Source organism: Melospiza melodia, chromosome 2 (assembly GCF_035770615.1).
Source record: "Melospiza melodia melodia isolate bMelMel2 chromosome 2, bMelMel2.pri, whole genome shotgun sequence".
In the NCBI taxonomy this organism is placed as follows: domain Eukaryota; kingdom Metazoa; phylum Chordata; class Aves; order Passeriformes; family Passerellidae; genus Melospiza; species Melospiza melodia.
In genome coordinates, this window is record NC_086195.1 from 65,827,566 (window position 1) to 65,849,923 (window position 22,358).

Consider the following 22,358-nt stretch of genomic DNA (forward strand, 5'->3'; position numbering starts at 1 on the left):
TAAAATAAAGCAGGAGTGGCCCCAACACTGAGCCCACTGGTGACCAGCTGGATTCTGTAGCTCCATTCACCACCTCTCCCTGGGCCTGCCTATCCAGACAGCTTTCTACCCAGCAAACAGTGCACCTGTCTGAGCAACAGGCAGTCAATTTCTCCAGGAAAATACTGTGGAAAATTGTGTCAAAGGCTTTACTGAATTCTAGGTAACCTACACTCATGACCTTTCCCTTATCCATTTAGTGGGTCACCTTGTCATAGAAGGAGATCAGACTGGTCAAGCCGGACCTGCCTTTCCTAAACCTCTGCTAGCTGGGTCTGATCACCTGGTTCTCCTGTATGTGACACATGATGGCACTCAAGATAATGTTAGGCAAAAATTCAACCAAGAACCACTTGCATTTTTCATAAGAACTTTATCATCTTATCCTCAGTGGAGGTCCGGAGATCTCCTCTGGGTTGTCTGAGTAATTTTAATATTATTTTTTTTCTCCTTCACAACTAGGCTTATAGAGCTTCAGCAGATTTCAGTGGGGAGGACCTGGCTTCACATCTCATAATTTGGGCTAAACATTTTTCATGTACATTTTCCAAATGGTTTCTGGATGTCTCACATGGATGCAGAGGCAGTCAGCTTCAGTTCAAGAGGTCATATGGCACCATATGTGTTTTACTTACATGTTTCTACATGCAGAGGTGCCTTTCACCCTGCCAATGTGGGCTTAAGCAAATACACCTATAGGAGTCCCTCATATAGCTTATTTCACAAATACAGACCCTCCTTTCTCTGGAAAAGCAATTGCCTCATGGTAGAAAAAATAGATGGCTATATTACTTCTAATTCAAAACAAAATGCAATTTAACTGTATATAAATCTTGCTCAGCTGTCACTGAAGCCAGTTCATTCCACAGTCTCCTCTGAATATGAGGTGTCAAAAGGCCTTGAGTGTGTAAACCCCAAACATAACAGAATAGAAAGTGACATAATGTTAATATCTAGCAAAATGGATGAAGAATTTTATTTGTTCTCAATGACACTGTTTGTGCAGGTACACTAAACCAAAAATTGGATGAAACAGCCAACTGAGCATACTTTGGATGCACAACATGCCATGATACCTAACAGTTAGCATTTCATGAGAATAAACAGGCATATAAGATTTTTTGCATTCAGAAGTTAAAACCACAATTTCATGAGACAAAGTAAAGAAAGGGGGATCATTCCTGAGGGTGTCTAAGAGGCCTGTAGACAGTTTCATCAAAGCAGCTATGTGATTTAAATGAATGTACCATTTAAACTAGACATAGGCAAATAGGTTAGTGGCAAATGCCATTAGCTTCTTCTTGGGAATCTTCCAGAAGCAGCACACATGAGATAATGGAAACTTCCACTAGAAGGCTCAATCTTCAACTGGAGACCAAGGCATTGTAAGGCAGCAGCTGAAGGCATGATGCTTACACACATCCCCCCTGCCCCCCTGGCACTCTCTAATCATTGAAGAGGGCAGACTCTGTCTCCTCCCACTCTTCTACAAACGAGAAACCATCCCAGGAGGGGTGTCTACAGGGAAGGTTGCAGAGGCTGAATTTCATGTAACATTAGTTGATCTTCCAGGCTGCCTAATGGTGGGAGACATGGACAGGCCTCTGCAGGGACCAATTCAATGGAGGATGTGGTTTGTAAGCCAGGGGAGAGAAGTGGTTCCCAAGAACTACTTATCCTTCTCCATTGATTAGACTCCATCTCAGATGATAAGTTCAGAGAACATAACACAGAGACAGATACATTAGAAAGGCTGACCCCCACTTAGATAATTCTGTCTTCTTTTCCCCCCGCTCACTTGTTTGCCTTATTTCCCTGCACACAGGCATTGTTAGATGGGTTACTCTTTTTAACCTAAGAAGCAAGGGAGATTAAAGCTGTGACTGAAAGATGAACAGAAAAAATCAGAACGGGGAACAAATTGTTCAAAAATCATTGGTGAGTACAGTTAATTTATTTGTAAAGTTAACTTTCCATTCCATGCAGGCATTATTAATGTCATGCTGTGGTGGTGGTGAGGCAGGCAGGTTCCAGCATCTGGGAGTGTTCTTCAGTCATTTCTCTGGTCTGCTTCCTCTGCAAGGATGAAAGAAGATGGGAGGGAACAGGAGTCAGAGAGATATGTCCATCTGCTTTCTAAGGTTGAGAGACAGAGGGAGCAAGATGTGGATGTGGAAGCCAGGTTGTGTGTGGAGAATAGCACAGGAGAGAGTTGCTGTTTTACCAGGGTGGAGGGTCATCCACAGCACTCACTACTTGTGTCACCTTCAAGGCAGTGTGAGGTTGAGAGAGGGCTGAAGTTCTCCCTGACCCGCTGGGAGAGATAAGCAGAGTGGGATTTGTCACAACGGAGATGTGCACAGTGCAAACAGGAAAAGCTGGCTGGTGTACCAGTGAGGTGTGCTCTGTTTATTTCTCTGCAAAGAGTAGAAGAAAACCACTGCACTCTGTTGCTCTACTATACAGGGCAGTGAAGGAAGCTTGGCAACTGAGATCTGCCTTCTAGTCAGTGCAGGCCACCTCTGTACACTTAAACTAGTGGACAAGCCTCTTAAGTGGCAATTTCCCATCCCCCTTTCCAAGGAAGATAAAATCTCTGCCTTTTATCAGAACTGGGGAAAAGTAGCCTAAAATCTAAGGTCTCCCCATGAGTCTCACACTTGACAACCAGACCACACCAAAACACCCTTTGGAAATGTTTTACTGTCCACTCAATGTTTGGACTTATGCACATTTTTCCATGAAGGGAGGCTGTAGGTCCAGAATCAGCAGAAATCAGCTGTACCTATGGACACGGCCTAGATTAACAATCACTATGGAATAGAAGTGTGACAGTTCAGGCTCTTCTACTTTTCCAGTTAGAAATGCTAAAGGAGATAAATGCCACCATTTACCACCAGCAGAAGGCAAAGCTTTTGCCTTCTGCAAGTCCAAATCACTTTTTCTCTGTTCTCAGGTGTCACAGTCAGGTCCTGTGAAAAACCATTTCCCAGGAACTCTGCTTTCCAGAAGCCTCCATATTCCAAACACCTGAATCTGGGCTATTGACGGAAAATAAAACCTGCCATTCTTCATATTGGAAGACTCCATATAGGACAGGTGAACTAACCTTGGTCAGACCATATTACAGAAGCTCCTAACTTACCTGTGCTCCTAGGCCAAACACACATGGCCTTGCATTGCAGAGAATCCCCCAAAGATGACAGTATTCTGTCCTGACAGCTCAGACTCCAAGTCAATACTGAGGGCTGCCTGCCCAGGGTTATGAGGCACAGCAGTGTCCTGAGAGGCCCTGGGGCAGCAGGAACCTTAGCAGGAGGCAGCTGTTCCTCCAGACAGCAGCAACCAAAGGCAAACTTGCCATGTCTGTAACACCCATGCTCTTTATTTTACACACAAGAGCTGTGCCTGTTCGTTGGGCCAATGTCATCCAAATTCAAACAGGAAGAGAAATGTGTTGTCTGGAAGACCAAAAATATAATGAAGAAGATGGAGAGAGCGGTGAAGGAAGTAGTACCCTACCTGTGGCACAGGGAGCACTGTATTCCTGTGTGGCAAACTCATCTGGAAAACAGAAGAGAAGGGAGAGCTGTCATGACCCCTGGCACTGCTGGCAGAGGGATGGTGCCAGAGAAATGCTTTTCCCAGACCCCCAGAGCAGGCTGGTGCCCACATCCCCAGTTTCCCCCAGAGATGCCAGTTGGAGTGGGGGCAGCCCCAGCGCCAGCCCTGTCTGGGGCAGTGGCAGCAAGGCAGAGCCACCCACACAGGCAGCTCCATCAGGTCTCCTTGCCAGTGCAGCCAAGGGCTGCTCAGACAGCTCCTCCCAGCACACTGGGCTGAGGTGGGCACAAAGAGCTCTGTCACTGCCACCCTGGCACAGCAGCCAGGACAGCAGAGGCCCAAGGAGCAGCAGGTCTGTCCGCAAGCACAGGCAAGGCCACCCTGCAGGGCCAGAAATGAACACGGCACCCCCAGCATGGATGGCTCTGCCCCAGTCCCTCTGCCCTGCCAGAGCTCAGGGCAGGGCTGGGGTGGCAGTGCCAGGCTGGGGCAGAGCTCCAGTGCGGGTCCCCAGAGCTCCCGTGCCCCTCCACGTGTGCCCTGCCCAGGCTCGCTGCCACGGGCACTGCTGGCACTCACCTGTCTCGTAGTAGTCATAGACCTTCACCTGGGCTGGCTTCAGGCCCCGCACGGGGATGTCCCGCTCCACCGTGAAGGAGAAGCTGAGGCTCTCCCTGCCCAGCTGGGAAGGGAAGCAGAAGAGGCTCAGGGGGGCTCTGCACTGCAGGGGCTCCCCTGTGCCTCTGCACTGAGGCCAGGCTCCCACACTCTCCCTGGCCACCTGTGTTCTGGGGATGTTAGCAGTGCTCTCTATCTGCATTTTGTGCTACTGCCATTGTGCTGCAGAGCTCAGAGTGTGCCCCATGGCAGCACTGGGTTGGTCCTCACCTGCTCAATGTACAGCAAAACGTGGTTTGTGTTCACTTCAGTTCGCTGGATCTGGTGAAACCGTGTGTTTGAGAGCTGCGAAAAAGAGATGTGGAGGAGGTTGATGTTCTGAAGGGAAGTTAGTCAATCTTCTTCAATTTCTCCCCACCACTAAAATCTCACTATGTAGGGCTGAGAAGTAAAGCACAGGAAGTGTACTTCCCAGGGGACTTGTCAAACACTCTTCTATAAAGCCACATACTAAGACTTCCCCCAGCTCCCACCATCTCAGGCTCCTTCACCTTCTTGACACAAGAAAGTAATGAGGGACCATCATTGTCATGGCTGTCATATATCTCCCAAGGCTCCTGAGTCCCTAATATTAGACCTGATGGTCTCTTTCCATCTTTTGTTCTGGGGCTACACAGCACATATAAGTGCAAGCTACCACAAGAACTTGAGAAGTGGAAGGGAATGCTGCTACTGGCATCCCTCATGCACCCCTACTCCAGAGCTGAGAGGTGGGGGACCTGGAGGAAAAAATGGACAGGTCTAAGAGTGGTGAAGATTCCAGGAAAATAATTAAATGCTACTTTAAATAAAGAAATGGATGGCCCATATTAAAAAAAGATATACTCAAAGAAATGCTTCACACAGCACCATACCTTCCCCACTGAGGACTTCAAGGGGACAAATCCTGACAGCATCTTCACATCAACAATCACCATGTTGGAGACATTGCGCTCCCCTGTGTAACTGAGGAACCAAGCAACAAAGATCCAGTGCACATCAACTCAGAGCTGGGCATGATTCCAGCTTTTCCATAACACTTGGCAGCCCACTGAGACCTGGCAGTCCAGCACCTTCCTCTCCAGCTGTGCCAGGTTCTCCTAGTCATCTGCACAGCCTCCCACTAGCCCAGCCCTGGGCTGCCCACACAGCAGGACAAGTCCTTCCTCCAGAGCCTCCCCTCACAGAACAGCCGCCCCCTGCCCACCTTCCCAGGAATGTGCTGCACTCTCAGACTGCCTCACCCTGGGCACAACCACGCCTCCCCCAGTTCCCAGGGCTCATGAGGAAAGCTCAGACCGGAATGCAGACTCACCTGACATTTATGGCAATGTCAAAGACCTTGTGAGCCTTGGAGTCCCCGCAGGCCTCTGGGACTGTGTGCACATGCAGCAGGAAGGGCGCCTCCTCCTGCGTGGGCTGCACGTTGTACCTCAGGCTGGTCTAGGGGACAGCCAGCAGCTCTGCGTGAGTGTCTGGAGTGTGTGTGTGCTCCACGTGGGAGAGAGGGCACCCTCTCACCCCCAGCCTCCCCACTTCTCACAGCTCCCCCACACTGCAGACACTGCCCTCCTTCAGTCCCACTCTCTCTTCCACATCCCTCTACTCTTTCTATCCTCTGCCCTTTACCCACAGCCTTCCACCTCTCCCCTCTCTCTGTCCTTTACTCTCCTTTCCCTCAATGGAAGGATTTGATGATCTCAGGGTGTTTGCCAGCCTGGATGATCCTATGATTGTGTCCTCTCCAGGCTGGCCAGGGGCTCCCCTCCAGGATGCCAGCTGTGCCCATCAGCCTCACCTGCAGGTAGACGCATCCTTCACCAGACACCTCCACGCTGTACTCCCCTGGCACCTGGGGAAGGGGCACGCGCTGCAGCAGCAGCCGGTTGCTGGGATCCACTTGGAAGTCTTGCTGGAAGTCCCCTCCAGATTGCAGGATTGCTACTTTGGAAGCTGCCCCGCTCTTGGCATAGGTGGCAGCTCCATAAAGGGACAAGGCTTGGAGAGCCACCACTGTGTCCTGAAAGAGACGAGTCCCAGCAGGGGATGCAATGAGCCTCTCCTCCTGTAGCCTGTCCTCCTACAGCCTGCCCTTTCTGCCAGCTGGCACACTCCCCTCCATCCTCACTTTCTCCAAAAGTGTTAAGAAGAAAAAACAGAAGGAAAGAGCAGCTTCAACAGATTTCCCTTGCCAGTGGCACTACCTGACGTATTTGTCTGCAGCCTCTCAGGAACCTGGCAGCCATGGGAGGTACTGCAAGGATCCATTGCAGGGCTACAGTTCCCACCTTCCTGACAAAACTTCCTGTGCTCCCACCTGGCTCTCTGACATGTGCCATCTTCTGGGACACCTCGATATGTGAGGTGGCCGGAGGGAAGCAGCTCACCTGGGTGGAGGAGAAGCCTCCATTGGGATTCTGCTGGCTGCTGATCCACTTTGCAATGAGGGAGGCAGAAACCAGCTCCTCCTGGGCAGGGGCTGGCTGTGAGGTGAGCTGGGCCAGGAGCACGTAGGCCGTCATCTCCACTTCCGCAGAGGGAGCTCGGTAGCGATGGAACGGGAGATCAGCCTCGGGCTCCTTGCCAGGCCGCTGCCAGTGAACAGAGCCATCTTCACAGGAGCCAGGGAGAGAGACAGCAAGCAGCTGTTACTGGTGAATACTGCAAGGGACTTCCTGACCTGCTGCCTGACCCAGCTGGGAGGACGGAGCCTCCGCAATGCGTCTGTCATGCAGGGTGATGTGGAAGGGTCAGGTTTGCACATTTTGCAGGTTTACAATGAGTGTGAGACTGCTGAGCCTCAGGCCTAGACACCACTTTGTCCTAGACTCTACATTCACATTTATGGGCTACAGTCCCCACAGCTTGGTTAAACACACTTTCTAGCCTGAGTTAAACAGAATAATTCTGAAGGATTACAAGATTTCCCCTGATGACTCAGAACTTGTGCTGCAGCCTCCAAAATGCCCTGTATGCTCATTTTGTCTCTCAGCACACCCATCTCTCCTCTGACTGACATGTCTTGTGCTCTGCAAGGTCACCTTTGTTCTGTGTTGAGACCATGCCCTGGAAGGAAGGAAGGAAGGAAGGAAGGAAGGAAGGAAGGAAGGAAGGAAGGAAGGAAGGAAGGAAGGAAGGAAGGAAGGAAGGAAGGAAGGAAGGAAGGAAGGAAGGAAGGAAGGAAGGAAGGAAGGAAGGAAGGAAGGAAGGAAGGAAGGAAGGAAGGAAGGAAGGAAGGAAGGAAGGAAGGAAGGAAGGAAGGAAGGAAGGAATGTCCCTGGGCATTGCTAAGCCTTTGCTAAGCTGTGCCTGGCATGGCGAGAGGAGGGGGCTGAGGAGAGATGGGAGCAGAGCCCCCCAAGGGCTCAGCACCAAGGGAATGGTGCCTGGTGCTTCCTGGTGCGCTCCCTCCGAGCACTGAAGGACTGGGCCCTGAGAGGAACCTCTCAGAAAAGCAATCCCTTTGCACGAGTCTTTGCTCTCCCTGCACCTTTCCCCACCCACAGAGGCCAGTGCCTGCAGCCACTGCCCCACCAGCAAACGCCAATCTTACACCAAGGGAAGGTGTAAGGCTGGTGAAAGCCACGTCCCACCAGGAACACTCACCCTTTCTCACAGCTTCCTTTTCAAGTGAGTCAAGCAATGCCTTCCGCTGGTCCCTGTTCCCTGCCAGGGCAAAGGCGTATGCCAGCAGTGCCTTGGTGTACACATGGTTTTCCTTCTGATTTGCTGCTGTTTCCAGGCAGAACAGAGCATTCCGCACCACTGAGTGCTGGAAGGAGAGAGAGACTGAACCAGAGGTGATCATACTGAGCTTCATCTTGGAACAATATGAATAGGGTGGTACCTGTGGACCCTTTGCATCCCACTTTTTAGTCTGGCAAAGATTTTACCCTTGTGTACCCTTTTCCTCCAGGCCAAATGATTCCTGAACAAATGGGCAGCCCAAGGCTGCTCCTTATCTTGAATCTACTTTTCTTTAACATGTCTTGTTGGAATGGTTTTTCCCTGTTTGATTTAAAGACTGTGAAGCAGTGCTCCAATTCTTCTTCCTTGTGCAGAATTACTGGTCTGATTGTGTTCTGGGGTAAGAGGAGCTCTCTGAAATACTTCCTTGCTTTAGGTTTACTGAATGCTTGCTTTCCTCCTCCAGCTATCACCCTGATACTGTTCTGTGCTTTCACCCTCTGCTCTATCCTTTCCTTTTTGTTTGTTTCCCCTTTTCCAGGGCATTTTCAAAAAAATTCACTTTCTGGAAGTAATATAGATTCTAGTTTGCTGGTGAACTCTATCTCCACACAAAAAACAAAAAAAAAAAAAAGGTGTGTTTTTTTCTATTTTCTGGAAGTTTTTTTGTGATGTTCACAGTAGCAATACATGTATTGGTTTAAGAGTGCAATCACTACAGCAAAGTAAAATACTTTACATGTTGTTATAACACACATTGTTACACCACAAACCCTCAGCAAGACATGACTGTTCCTCATTTGTGATGCAAAAGCTGCTATAAAATTGAAAAAGTAACTCTGCAGGGAGTGCATGCCATGACCTGAAAGCTAACAGCACATTTACAGCTTAATAAAGGTTCTAGAAGGAAAAGACATACTTTTCTGTTGCTCTGTGCTTTGAATTTCACTGTGTGTGTACTGCAAGATGAAATCTTTTGTGCTCCCCTTTGGAGAAAAAGTTCAGCTAGTTTTAAGAAAGCAAAGAATAAAACCAAAATTGGTTGTGTCTATGCCTACTACTGTTTGTAAGGTAAATGTTGGGGAGGAGTGCAGCCTAATGGCAGGATGTGACAGTAGACACACATGCTAAGGACAGTGCTATTAAGGTTTTTATCAGGGTTTAACATGGCTTATTTTACTTACAGAAATACTCTGTATGAGTCTTAATTACTTAAGGACTGTGCTAATCTCAGTTCATGCACCTTAACTTGAAATGCCCCATACCCCACTCAGATTGTGACAAACTCCTTCCTTCACATTCAGTGGCAGTTTTGGACTCAGACAGGGAGCTAGGAAACGTCCTTGTTATCCAATATGGCTCTGTCTGACAGCTTGGCTTCTAAACACAATACATAACAAAGGAAGAATGCTCTTCTGGTGAAGTTAGGGCCATGCATGTCACCTTACTAACACAATAATTCCTTCTGCTTGTCCTTGTTACACAGGAAAAAACTTTGGACACAGAACATACCCTACTACATTTGGAGCAGAGGGATTGCAACAGCCTGGCAACCACACTGGCTCAGCTGTCCTTCTGCTGTGATTCATACCCCACTTTTACCTGCACAACCACCTTGTCTCAAAGTGAGGGGATCAGAATGACCAAACCCACACTGCTCTGATATAGGCCTTAGGCTTTCCACAGGTGCCATGATGGAATTCCCTAGAGATATACCTTATCCTTCAAGCATTAAGGATGGGGATTTCCCACAAAACCATCTACAAGAAGTAGAGAAAATGACAATGAATGCCTGAGTGTGCCATCCCTTTTTACAGACCTGTGGTGTTGTATCTGCCTAACAGGCCCAAGAGTGGTTCAACAGGATTGTACTATTCTAAGAAACAGAAGGAGATTTCTGTGGGTGTAGAAAACCTATTTGGCATACTTCAGAGAATTAAATATTATTTAACTCATGGTCAATCCAAGCTGTATGGAGCAAATCTGTTATCATCCACAGAAGAACTCAGAAAAATGTTAAATAAAATGTGTATATAAAATGGGAGAGGGGAAAAAAATGGAGGAAGATGTTCCTTCAGTCTGGGCTTGAATGGAAATACTATTCAGACAGGATTTCTTCTTTCCAAAGGTAAAGGAACCTGGTAATCTGGGCATGGGGACACTAGTAGGGCAGGTTAGTACCATCTGTGGCCCAGGTTGGGGTGCAGACACGTACAGTTACAGGCAGAGGAATCTCCAGCAGTGCAATAGTGATGTAGGCTGCCAGTGTGACCTCGTCATTCACTCCACCCTGCAGCGAAACACAGAAGTACTTGTTGATCCCACAGAGTGCCGCTGGCTTCTCCCTGTGCTACATATTGACATCCTGCAGGGACAAATTCTCCCTGGCTTCTTTTTCATGCTTAGTCCTTCAGAAGATGGTGCTGACTTCTTCCTGCTTCCTTGCTCCCTCCCACACCCCGAGTGCTGAAATAACTCTGTTGATGCCAGAGTGACTTATGGTCAAGTTCCAGCCTGACAAAGCCCATGTGGAGCCAACCAGGCAGACTTGTTACCTTCATGGCATTGTTCAGGAGTGTCCCAGAACTGCGGAAACAGCCATTCTCCTTCTGCTTCTGAGTAAGCCAGATCAAAGCATCCTGGATGTGCTTCTCCTCTATGAAGATGTGAGGCCGGGCCTGGGCAAAGGACTTGAGGACAAAGGCTGTGAGCCTGAAAGTGATAGAGGGAGCCAAGATGTCCTGAGTAGGCCCTGTATCCATCAGAGGTCGTATGGCCCATGTACACTTCATCTCCATCTCCATTCCAAACCCCACAATGGCCAAGTACAAGAGAACACTTAGGAATAAGAGGGCATAAAAACAGAAACGAAAATCCAGAGGTACTGAAGTCTTACCAGGTATTTCCAACTTGCCCATAACGTGGCCCAAAGGTGCTATAAGAACCATCCCGGTGTTTGTACTTCAATTGCCTTTGATACCCTGAAATGAAGAGTGAAAATATATTTCAGTTGCTGCAGTGCTTTTCAAGGAGCCATGCAAGGGAAATGCAACAGACATGGGACACACTGTCCCCCTTGGCTATGGCAAAAATGTGGCCTGTGCTGCTCAGTATTATAAAAGGAAGTTCAGGGAAACCCTGAACTTTGAATATCTCTATTCTTGTGCTCTTTCTCTCTCCAAAAACACCTGGAAACCTGGCTATCTGTAGTCACTGCTGCTCTCTGCCCAAGACTTCAGGACGAGAGGTAAATTCATCCCAAACTTGAGAGAAATGGGAGAATGATTCCCAAATGAGAACTGATTAAAAATGTGAGTCCTACACAGGATAGGAATGCAGAAGACAGGATAATTTTCTTTAGAGGAAATGTAATTTTCCTGCAAAAATATTGAGTCACAACCACCCCTTGCTAGTCGGCAGATGCCCACTGTGTGCGCATGTACTGATGTTGTGTCTGTCATCATGCCCTAGCTAATGTGGTAAAATTCTGCCCTGGTCAAAGATGAGCAATACTTTCACACCTCAATCCTAAGGAGAATTCAAGTTCTACATAAGCAGCTGCCATGATTAATGGCTATAGTCTGATTTATGTAGTTCGTATAAGCATTTCTTATGGAGGGAAATCCTGAGTTATTGCCAGCCCTGGGCTTTTTCTGTGTTCCTGTTTGGATGCTGCTGTCTCTCACCCTGTACCTCCAACTGAGCATGGGATTCCTTCTTACAGATCCTGTATTGAATACCCCTAAGCTGCCAGTACCCTGTTCCTCTCTAGAGACAGCCTCCAACAGATCATCCAGGCCAGTGGCCAACAGTGTCCTTATCCAATAGCCAAGGGAAGGGATGAACAAAGGCAAAAGCTCACCGCTCACTAAGTATCCAGTGGCCTTGGATTTGATCTCCTCACTCAGCTGCCCTGTCTTGTTCAGATAGTCCAGGACGTAGATGTTGGGGGCAAACAGGACCATGTTCTGCTCCCCACAGCCAAAGGGCATCTGGAGGAGCTGGTGCAGGTTCTGCATGGCAGTGCCCATGATGTCACCTGGGCAATGGGACAATTCACAGTGTAAATTGGCCATTAGACTGAGCACAGCCTGAAGTGGCAGTGTTTCAAAATAGCATGTGACACTTTGAGGAGGTTTCACTTACCTAGCACTGAGAAATATGCTCTGGCTGAGCCATCCACCACAGTCTCTGGGAGAGCCAAGGAGACTGTCTGCGACACTGACTCTTCTGGGATAAAAAGCAGATTAATTTGGTCACAATTCCAGATGTATCTACAATGCATGGGTAGCAGCTATCCATGGGTGAGAAAACTGAAGAGAGGTTTCCTGACTTCAACAAATCCATTCATCTGTAATTTTGTTGATGAAGTTTCCCATCCTACAAATTTTGTATTGGGCCTGCAATATCTGCACACACAGGTGGTCATGGTCTTCTACACGGCATCATCAACCAGTTTTGACTGACAAATACACCTTTCCTAGCCTATTTTTCTGGCCCTTTATGTTTTGGTGGGCAGACCTGGCTTACCACAGAGTCTGGTTTTCGATTTTACATCTGTTAAATGAAAGGCATTAGAGATAACTGAATCAAATCCCAAACACTCTCTCCTTGCATTGACCTGGCCAGCCTCATTTCCTAAAAGATGTGCTTCTCCCTCTCTAATTGTAGACATTGTGACATCCTCAGCTCTTCTTCCACAGGAAGGATTGTTTTCACTAACAGTTGGACGTACATCTAGTTTGTTCAATTTTATCAGATTCGTGCACATTTCTTTGTAGAGTGGAGCACTCACAAATCTTTTTTCCCACCTTTGTCTTTAGCTTCTACCTTAGCAAAGAAAGTTTTGAAAAACAAATGGCTCTTACCAGATGCACAGAACAGAGAATTGTATGTGGTTTCCACTTCAGTCCCTTCCGGCTTGGTGAAAAGGGCAAGGGAAAAAAAAAGCAAAAAAGTGAGAAAAAACATCAACAAAGAAAAGGAAGAAATATCAAAAGGGAAAGTAAAAAGCACTTTTTGAAAATTGCCTAGAAATATTTCTCTTCCATGTGCTAGACTGGGGACAATTGTGAACTGCAACCTACTGGCTAAAAAGTATGAAATGTAATACATTTTCTTTTCTTTCTTTTTACTGAGAGAGGCCCTGCAGCTTCACAGGTTGAGATGGAGATAACATGCAGGGTGATGTTATCAACAGGAACACGGGACCTGGTGATCTGAGTTGCCACTCACTGTGGCCCAATCCAGCAGAACTCTCCAGGCTGTGGTGATGGCTGAGTGCCTGGCACACTGGGAGAATGTGTATGCAAGAACTTTGACTGGTGGCTGCTAGAGCACCCCAATGCACCTACACATGTGACACATGCACCTACATGTGATCTACAACAACCAAAATATAAATGTGTGCCACGGTCAACCGATTTATAAGTTCTAGTTTAGTCTTTTAAGTAAGAAAAGACTCCCTCTTTTCTGTTAAGATGGGTGAAAATCTTTTGGAGAGAACTCAGGAATCAAATGTTTACTAGAAAACTGGTTTTTGTCAGAATTTATTTTAGTGAGATTCCTGCACCAGTTTTTCAACCTCTAAATAGGAGAGTTCCCATTGTTTCGCTACTTGTTTCCAGCGTTTGCCAGCTGATATATTTTTCCCAGCATGTAAACAATGGTGTTATTTTCTTCACTTTCTCACAATCAGAATACATTGTCTCTCATTCTTCAGTATGAAAGGACAGAAAAGTATTAAAAGAGCAGGAAAACACAACAGAAAAAGAGAAAAAGTTTTCTGGATAAACTATGACAGAGCTAAATGCTTTTGTTTGAAAAGGCACCTTCTTGTTTGTCTCAGTATGTCATTCTGGTATGCAACTAAATGAGAAATCCATTGTTTTGTTTGATTTCCAACAGGAAATGAAAATGTACAAACTGCAATGGTTTGAAAGATTTTCCTTTCCAGATGAGAAATTCCTCGGTGAAAAAAAAAAAAATCCCATTTCCCAAAGAGCCCTCAGGCAGGAAGATGCCCTGGGGCCTCTGGCACCCTCACTTCTCTCTCTCTCTGGGATGCACTGCCTGCTGCAGGGAACATTGCATCCATGTGCTCAAGACAATGCAGCTCACCCCAAGCATGTTACACTGTATCCATCCCTGCTAATTAATTGTTCAGCCTTGGATGCTCATCTCTGATTTCATCCTGTCAGGGCTTGCTGTAGATTAATTGCCACATTACAATAACAGGATAGGATGAGCAATCTCTCAGACACCCTGACAGAAGTAACTCTAATACTTGTTCAGTAATTTACATTCCCTTGCCATCTGTGAGAAAAGATTTTACAGTGCTATATCTTCCTGTATCTTCAAAGAACTAAACAAACAATCTTTTTCCTGAAGGGGTCTGTGAAATTAGGAAAATTTCCTGAAATATAAACCAGTTGTTCATGTATTATACATTCAAATCCATTTGTAAAAAACCAGCCAAACAAAAAAAGCCTAGCAGATAGGACTGTTGTTCCATCATTACATTCCAGTTAGCAAATTTTTCCTGAAGCTACATGAATCTTAGCTCTGCCTTACTGAAAACCGGAATGTCTGCAATGTAAGGAGGACTGATTATGATATAAATTTCTCTATATAACAAGCTGGTGCTTTTTTTTGCTAATAGCATCACTGGGAATTTTATACTGAGGATTAATTTTATGACTGGCAACTTACCATGTGAAAAGCTATGATTTTATCACTGCGAAACACAGTTTAAGAAAAGAAGTGTACAAAAGAATGCAAAAATAAAAGGTTAGTTACACTTTTTTGAACATTCTTAGAGGTGTAATAAAAATAATTCGAAACAGAATTCTGTTTAGAAATATTTGTAGATTGCAGTGACCGTTCCATATTCCACAGTACTGGCCATGGGCTGGAGGAGAAGCATAAGCTTTCTGGCTAGTGTTCTGTTCACAGCCTTTCCCTGTGATTTATTACAGGCAAACACAAGGATTTCTCATTTATCTCTGATATGATGTGTCTCGGAAAAACCCCTGTCATTATTGCCTGCCTTATTATTCCTGTCCCTCCACGTAATGTAAGACCCTGCTTTGACTGTGAGATGGCAGCACTATGAGTTATGGCCTCTATTGGCCTGTGTTCAATTTATCAGTGCTTCTTCTGTAAAAGCTTGCAGAATAAGAGTCCCACAAGCCATTATTGCTGCTCTCATGGCTAAACCAGAAAACCTTTATCACAGAGTAGCTCTGGCTGTTGCTATTGCTGCTTTTCTGTGCCACCAGAACGAGCAGCCCACATACCTCCACCAGCAGCTGCCTGATGACCGTGTCCTTCCTCCCTTTCTCAGGGGTCTCCACGATGTCATTGCCACAGGGCTGTTGGCTCTGTAGGGCCTCAGTGGTCACTGAGAACTCCACCTGCCCTGGAGGAAAGAGGGGTCAGTCAGCCCTGCCAGGCGGAGCCAGGGAAATACGGATTTGTATTTGTGCTGGGAACTCTGTGATGCATTACAGAGAAGCTTTTCCAAGAGGAGAACTAAATCCGAGACAAGGTTTTATCTTGATCCAGATGCAGCCTTCCAGATCCCCTCCTTTGTTATGGCCGCCCAAGCAGGTGTTAGTCTATCAGCATGGAGAGTAGTGATGGGGAAGGTCTCATAAATCAAATGGTCTTTTTCTGGGAGGCTTCAGAGAAAGCAAGTTTTGATTAAAAAATTTCGGACCCAACCAAGTTAAGACAAGACATTCTTAGCTCCACAGCTGGAATGCCTGAGTTCTTTGCATGCATTAAGGGAACTTGTGATTTCTATTAGAATGCTGGGAAAGCCATGGCCTGTAACACATCACTTGTTTAGGACCTGGAAACACTGCACCCAGTGTAGTGTCTCAGCCTCAGGGCTGGACTTCTGACACAGAGAAGATCCTTCCAAACAGGTTTGGAGTCACCTAGCTCCTCACACCAGAGATCTGGTGCCACACACTGCTATCTGACCCCGATATCTTCTTGTCGTCTGGTCTCTTACCTAGAGATCTTGGCGTTACTGCCCAAGCAACAGCTTTTCTTTCATTCACACAGATGCAGTAGGATTCCTCCTGTTTCCTCACTGGTACAGCCAGGAAATGAGTAGATTCAGCCAGAGACACACTGACCTGCCAGTTGTACAGAGAGGGGTCATGAGGTCTGGACTTGGCGAGAAGCTGGAGCTATTGCAGACAATGAAGTACACGGAGCTACCTATTATGGGTATTAATAATTGGTAGTGGAGCTATCTATTATGGGTATTGCAGAGCAAGTGCTGCCTGACAAAGGAGGAAATTGCTGAAATTTATGCAATTGTAGGAGATCAGGGAGGTAACTGTAGAGAACAGCATCTTTGGAAAGGAAATGGATTCTGGGAAAGTGAATGGCACAGACCAGTCGTGCCATGAATTAAAGATCTCCCTCATGATTAGTTAGGTGAAGAGATAAAACACCAGCAGTGGGAAAGCTAGTAAGGGAACAAAGAAAAGTAGAATAAGGGAGCAAGGAAAAGTGGAATAAAGAGCCTGAAAATAGCAAACAAAATGGGAAATATAGGGACACAAGTGAGAGTGCATTGGAATGACCGGATAAGTGCCCCTCCTTGTTTCAGCTTCATTCCTTTTGGAATAAAAATCTATATTTATAAAAAACTAAGCAAAGACGATTGAGATTATGTACTAATCCCTTCCCAAATTTTCTCTTGTCTTTATATGTTAGAACAAAATGCAGGTAAGAATGGTGAAGCTATATAGCTCTCCTCAGTGTTCTAGGGACAGATGCAACAAATTACAGAAAGTCTGCATATTCCAGCAAATCTTCTGTGGAGTTTTGTGAGGTAAGACTAAAGGCTGAACAGATATATCCACCCTGGTGAACCTGGAATTTCCATTTGGGCATGCGATGATTCTGATATCTGTGGAAAACCCAGGTTCTCTATTTCTGTAGAACAGTGACATAAATTTGTGATGACAAGGCTGGGGCTCTCAGTAGCAGCACTTCAGGCTCTGAATCAAATGCAGCTTTCAAAACTTTGACAGGAAAACACATTCCCTCTTCACTGAATACAACAAGGATTTGTAGATACCTACACCTACATGAAATTACATTTGCAGATCAGTCATCTGGCTTGGAACAGCTGGTTAAAAAGGGCCCACTGCAGTCTCCCCATGGCTGTTAGGCTGAGCAGAGCTGTGAGCATCCCTTACCCTGATGCAGGCAGGCAGGTAGTTGAAAACAGTGGCTTTCAGCATGAAGGACTCCCCACGCACCACAGAGTAGGGCATGGTGAGCTCCACAAAGAAGGGCTGGAAGGCTCTGAGGGACACTGTTGGGGACAGGCCAAAGCCTGTGTCTGCTGAAGTGCAGAATGCATTGGCTTTCCACTCAGTGATGGTGTCAGGGATGGTCACTTCTAGATCAGCTTTTCCCTCAGAGCTGGTGAGGGACAGAGAACAAGATTTCAGTTGTATTCTGGTGTTCATCCATTCTCCTACTGAGCAACATCTGCTGACAGCAAAGCCCTGCCCAGCTGGGATACAGGCAGTGGCTTTTGCATGTTCCTCTAAAGCATCCTGTACTTAATGTCCTTAAAAAAAGCCTTTGTCTACTAGAAATACTCCTCTCACTGAAATACCGATGCATCCACCAAGGCTTTAACCTCGTCCAAGTTTCTGGCCTAGTGACCACCCTCTACACCCTCTTGAACACTTACTTCACTGAAACTATGTCCCAGATCCATGTCTCAGGGAAGTACTTCCGGACAGTCTCCATAGGATTGCCATCAACCATATCTTCCACCATGTCATAACTCATTTCTCCATGCAGATTCATTGCAGAGACTAGCAAATTTATTCAAGGACAGGAAGAAAGGAAAAGATGTGTCAAACTCCATTCTAAACCAGGACAACTACTTTCCCTCCAGGTAGTTGCTATTCTTAGGTCAAATTTTAAGATTGAAAGAACAGCTTTGACATCTTGGCCACTGGAAACATAAAATTCTCTGTTGCCATCACAGTATTTAACTTTTCTTAATGTTGCTACTTTTCTTACAGAGATTGGATGGAGTTGAGCATTCTTCCCCCACTGCCAGAAAACCTCTCAGTGACAAAAGAACCATACATGATGATTTGAGGGCATATTTCTATAGCAATACAGAATCAAATCTGAAGCTTACTGTCCCCAGATATTACTGTGGCACACAGTTTAATAATCTGGTTGAAGAACTGATTGCATTTATACATGATCAGAAACAGAAGCCACACTTAGCACTCCATCTAGGAAATTTTTTAAAAATGAACATGGGTCTTAACATCTCTGGCCATCTCACAGTGTTGCATACTGTTGTGCCTTGCAAAAGGCTTTTCTAGCAGGCTTAGAAGACTTTACATTTTCTCGAAGCAGAGAGCTGTCTTGAGCCATACTCTGATGGCAATCCCTCCATTTCAAAACCAAATATCTGATCCTTATGAGTAAGAGGCTAGAAGCAGTCACTGGACCAAAAGCTAAATTGTTTAATTGGAGCTGGGGTACTGCACCATAAAACTCAGTAACTGAAAGTGATATAGGTGAGTCTTTTATATAGTCTTTCTAATCTCAGATCTGTTTAAGAAGGCAAGCAAAAAAAAGCAGCATCATTTCTCTCTATCTTCACAGTCATTGAACCTACAGAGAAGTGACATGACCTACTGAGCCCTTATAGTCATGTAAATGGGGAAACTGGGAACAGAGCCAAATTTCTCAGCCCCCAGTGATAAAATATTGAACCACAGGATTGTACCACTTTGTCATTTATCTTGCCCCACTTTTACCCTAGTTGTTCCTCTAGCTATTCCTAGAACTGGCTGCCTAGAAGCAGATGCTCCTTTTTTAGTTTTTCATAGCTGGACTCAGATCTGATGGGAAAAAAACCCCATTACTTTGTGCTGAAAGATTCCTTTAGTGCCTACTAGCTCTCTGCTGCTGTAGGGGTGGCATGGGAGTCACCAAGCACACACAGCTCTGGGACAGCACATCTGGCTGCCTGGGAAGATGCAGGCAGAGGTGAATCAGTTCATGTTTCAGGACTAGGTCCAGAAGGGAGGGATCCTGAATTAGGTCAGTATATCTGAATGCAATCAGATCTGCCTGTGTAATTAATATTCAAAGATTCAAAGAGGGAAGGAAAGAGGCAGGGTGGTAAATTTTAGGAGGTTGTGTGAGAGGTAAAATCAAAAAGGTACTAGAACCACTGTAACTCCTTTCCATCATGTGTTCTGGGTAATGCTCGCAGAGTTCAGGCTTATGGATCTTGCTGCTAGTGAAGACTTTTAAGCCCAATTCCTAGTAAACAAAGAGAAAGAAGAACAAAAAATATGCAAAAAAATGGTTTGAAAATAAACTTTATTTGATATGTCATATATGTATGTCATGAATGGATGTACCTAAGTCTGGTATTGATCAGAATAAGAAAGGCTTGTATGTAAATTCCAGATAGGCTGGTTTGACACAGATGTGGAGTCTCTATCATGTTATTCTCCTACTAAGGCTAAATCCTGTCATGATCAGATGGAAAGTACCTTGGGGACAGCTGCCAGCATGAAAATGGCATGTATGAAATGGAGGGAAGGTACCCAAAAAACTTTGTGCGGGACACTTTGGGTGCATATGCATGGATTTATGGGTTATCAAATTAACTGATACTTTAACAAAGACATATTTAAACCAGAGAAAGAAAACATGAGTGAATGAGGAGTTTCTAATATTATGCCACTAGCGGTAATTTTTCAGGTCTGTTGCCTTATCCAAGCCCATTTGCAGCTGTCTGTACTATAAGGAGACCTTTCAAAGTTTTAATGGTTTAGAGAAGCGCTCAGTTACTGTTCATGGGCTAAATAGATGTGGGAATTGGGCTTGGTTATTTTCTTGCATACAAACATGAGTAAGTTTACAGCAAATGAGCTCATCTTTTTATTAAAAAGCCCTTCAGGGGAGGTGAGAAGAAGAGAGGAGACTGAATTCAAAAAGGGAACAAAAGAGAAAAATGAAAGGTTGGTGCTTACTTTGAGAATGTTGTAGGCATCCCCTTCGCCATCAGAAGAAATGGGTACGTAGAGAAATCCATTTAATGGCAGGTTGTCAAGTGACACACATGGATTGACGTTGTCTTCTTCCAAGTAGTATTCCCTGAAGCTATAACCCTGGCTTTCCTTTAATGGAAGAAGTTGATACACCTGGAGAAATGCAAATAACAGGGAACAATGCAGCAGATCACCACTTACAGGGACAGACTCTACCTAGCACTCCACTGGTAAATGCCAGCTTCTAAAAAGCAAGTGTAAGGAATGCAACTGTAAAAATACATAGCCCTGTGTCTATAGTGCTGTTAGTGAGGGCTTGCTTGGTTCGTGTTCTTGCTCATTACCAAAAGTAGCCAAGACTCACAGAGCTGGGAGAAAGCTCATTTTCAGGCTTCATAAGGAGAACACTCTTGTCCACTGCACGGAGGGCACACAGGGATCTTGGAGAGGTGTGGAGTTGCAGGTGTGTGTTGGAAGCAGGAAGACCTTCCTTGGGTGCAAAACTCAATCTCACCTGCAAATCCAAAAGGACATTCAAGCAACCATTTTTCCAGACACTGTTACATTATTATTCTGACACTTCTAGCTGTGTGAACTGAAATTGGCTTGTGTCTAATAGATATTCATCTTTGATCAATGTAATTAATAAAGATGAGCGATTCTCTTTTTGTTTATGTCTTGCTCCACTTTTTAAAATTTTCATAGCTTTGTAGCTTATTCTGGTCACCAATCCTCAGTCAACATCAGGTCAGAACATTTCACGAATCCATTGTGCATTCTGCCCTCATTCTGGTAATCTAAACTGAGCTGCTGTCCACAAGACAAACATGGGTTGCACAAACCATGGCTTGTACTTACTTTATTGGGGAGGCACATTTCAACCTGGAAATCCTGTGAACTGGCAATGACTTCCCCACTGGGTGAAGTGGTGTACACGAGCATCTGTGCCACGGGAGCAATTGCTGCCTCGACAGGGAAGCTCAACCGGAATGTCCCGGAAGCTGACAGAGAGAGCAAAAGGCTATTCAATATGCAAGGGGTTCCACTATATGCATTTGCCTTCCCCAGATAAAAAAAGTCAAGTTCACTCCTGATGAACATTTTTAGTTATCAGAGGCTGGCAGATTGACACATGACTAAAATTTATGGCTGCTACTGAAGATGTCTGCATTCAAGGACTGATTGTGAATTGACAAAACTCATGAGTTTGGAGGGCCTCTCCCTGCCTTCTAGATTCTCCCCAGTTAACACGTGGCATAATTTCTTGATGCTGCCAACCCTTTTTTGTCTTTCAAGCTCCAAGATCTAAAAAAAATAGTTGAGGCAAAAAAGTAACATGACTGTTGTAAAGGGTGACAGGAGTCAAGATTGAAGAGTGACTGAAAGAATAACTTGGCAAGGTTATTGCTAAGCAAGCGCTTATCTGTACACCAAACTACTGCTCCAAACATGGTAGAAAATGCCCCTCTGTGGTGGAAAACTCTATCAGGGCCTGGGCTTTATGTCATAATCTAGACAAGGTGACAGAACGTCCCTTGGTACCAGCCTGGGTGGGAGTTCAGTCCCTGCTCCTAGTGAGGATGCAGAACTTTGTACAGCACACAAGATCTTTTACTGCCACAATCTGTTTATATCCACTTCAGTGCAACTCCTTCTCACAGACTTGCAAAATGTTTCCCTCTTCTCATTTTCAAAAGACATTTAAAGTTGCATCACAGTCTCTGGTACTTAAATGTGTAATCTTGGGCATTTATGTGAATAAATTTAAATGTGCTGATTAGAATATAGATATGCATGTGTTTGCATGCTTACAAGGCAGGAATAATACAAAAAAAATAGGGGAAATGAGAGAGACAAAGAAATGGAGGCATGCTCTTCATGCTTGTTGTACATGTGAGTCTCCCAACACTGGTAAGCATCCACAATCAGAATAAGGTAGAGTGGCCATCAGAAAGTGCTGGTTTTATGAAATGGCGAAAATATTATACTTATTTTTGGTTAAATTTTCTAACATTTTCTCATTAAAAAATTAGCACCTGTTGGAACTCAGAGAAAACAAAACTAACCAAAGCCATGTCATATAAAAAGGCTTAATTTTGAAAATTCAAACATTACATGCACAGTTTGAACAAAATTCAATGTTTGAATTGAAGCAATTTACCTACATCCCCTCTGCCCCAAATTACCATCAGAAATGCTAAAAAGGCATAGATCTGCTCACCATCTCCAGGATTCACAGTCAGATCATGGGTGTCAGCTAATTCGATTTGTCCCTTGGCCATCACCTGTGTAACAGAGAAATCTTCCTGGAATTGTTGTTTCCAGTGTTGAAAGGAG

General features: G+C 45.3%; 1 protein-coding gene across 3 annotated transcripts in view; it reads right to left on the reverse strand.

The window, feature by feature from the left end:
- Window positions 1–985: 985 nt before the first annotated feature.
- LOC134414304 (alpha-2-macroglobulin-like) overlaps window positions 986–22,358 on the reverse strand; it is a 37,010-nt gene continuing 15,637 nt past the window's right edge. The window contains exons 13-36 of one of the 3 annotated variants that reach the window (XM_063148669.1): window positions 22,243–22,306; window positions 20,880–21,022; window positions 20,386–20,535; window positions 20,004–20,174; window positions 19,194–19,284; window positions 17,678–17,804; window positions 17,172–17,400; window positions 15,968–16,094; window positions 15,246–15,367; window positions 12,816–12,867; window positions 12,094–12,177; window positions 11,810–11,986; window positions 10,844–10,928; window positions 10,503–10,659; window positions 10,163–10,237; window positions 7,867–8,032; window positions 6,648–6,871; window positions 6,059–6,280; window positions 5,576–5,703; window positions 5,136–5,226; window positions 4,492–4,566; window positions 4,183–4,285; window positions 3,562–3,603; window positions 986–2,115 (exon numbers count right to left, since the gene is read on the reverse strand). In XM_063148669.1, the coding sequence (XP_063004739.1) occupies window positions 2,090–2,115; window positions 3,562–3,603; window positions 4,183–4,285; window positions 4,492–4,566; window positions 5,136–5,226; window positions 5,576–5,703; window positions 6,059–6,280; window positions 6,648–6,871; window positions 7,867–8,032; window positions 10,163–10,237; window positions 10,503–10,659; window positions 10,844–10,928; window positions 11,810–11,986; window positions 12,094–12,177; window positions 12,816–12,867; window positions 15,246–15,367; window positions 15,968–16,094; window positions 17,172–17,400; window positions 17,678–17,804; window positions 19,194–19,284; window positions 20,004–20,174; window positions 20,386–20,535; window positions 20,880–21,022; window positions 22,243–22,306 (2,931 nt within the window). In that variant the 3' untranslated portion in view covers window positions 986–2,089. Of the gene's footprint in view, window positions 2,116–3,561; window positions 3,604–4,182; window positions 4,286–4,491; window positions 4,567–5,135; window positions 5,227–5,575; window positions 5,704–6,058; window positions 6,281–6,647; window positions 6,872–7,866; window positions 8,033–10,162; window positions 10,238–10,502; window positions 10,660–10,843; window positions 10,929–11,809; window positions 11,987–12,093; window positions 12,178–12,815; window positions 12,868–15,245; window positions 15,368–15,967; window positions 16,095–17,171; window positions 17,401–17,677; window positions 17,805–19,184; window positions 19,285–20,003; window positions 20,175–20,385; window positions 20,536–20,879; window positions 21,023–22,242; window positions 22,307–22,358 lie in introns of all 3 variants that reach the window. The other 2 variants (XM_063148666.1, XM_063148667.1) reach the window with 2 other exon arrangements.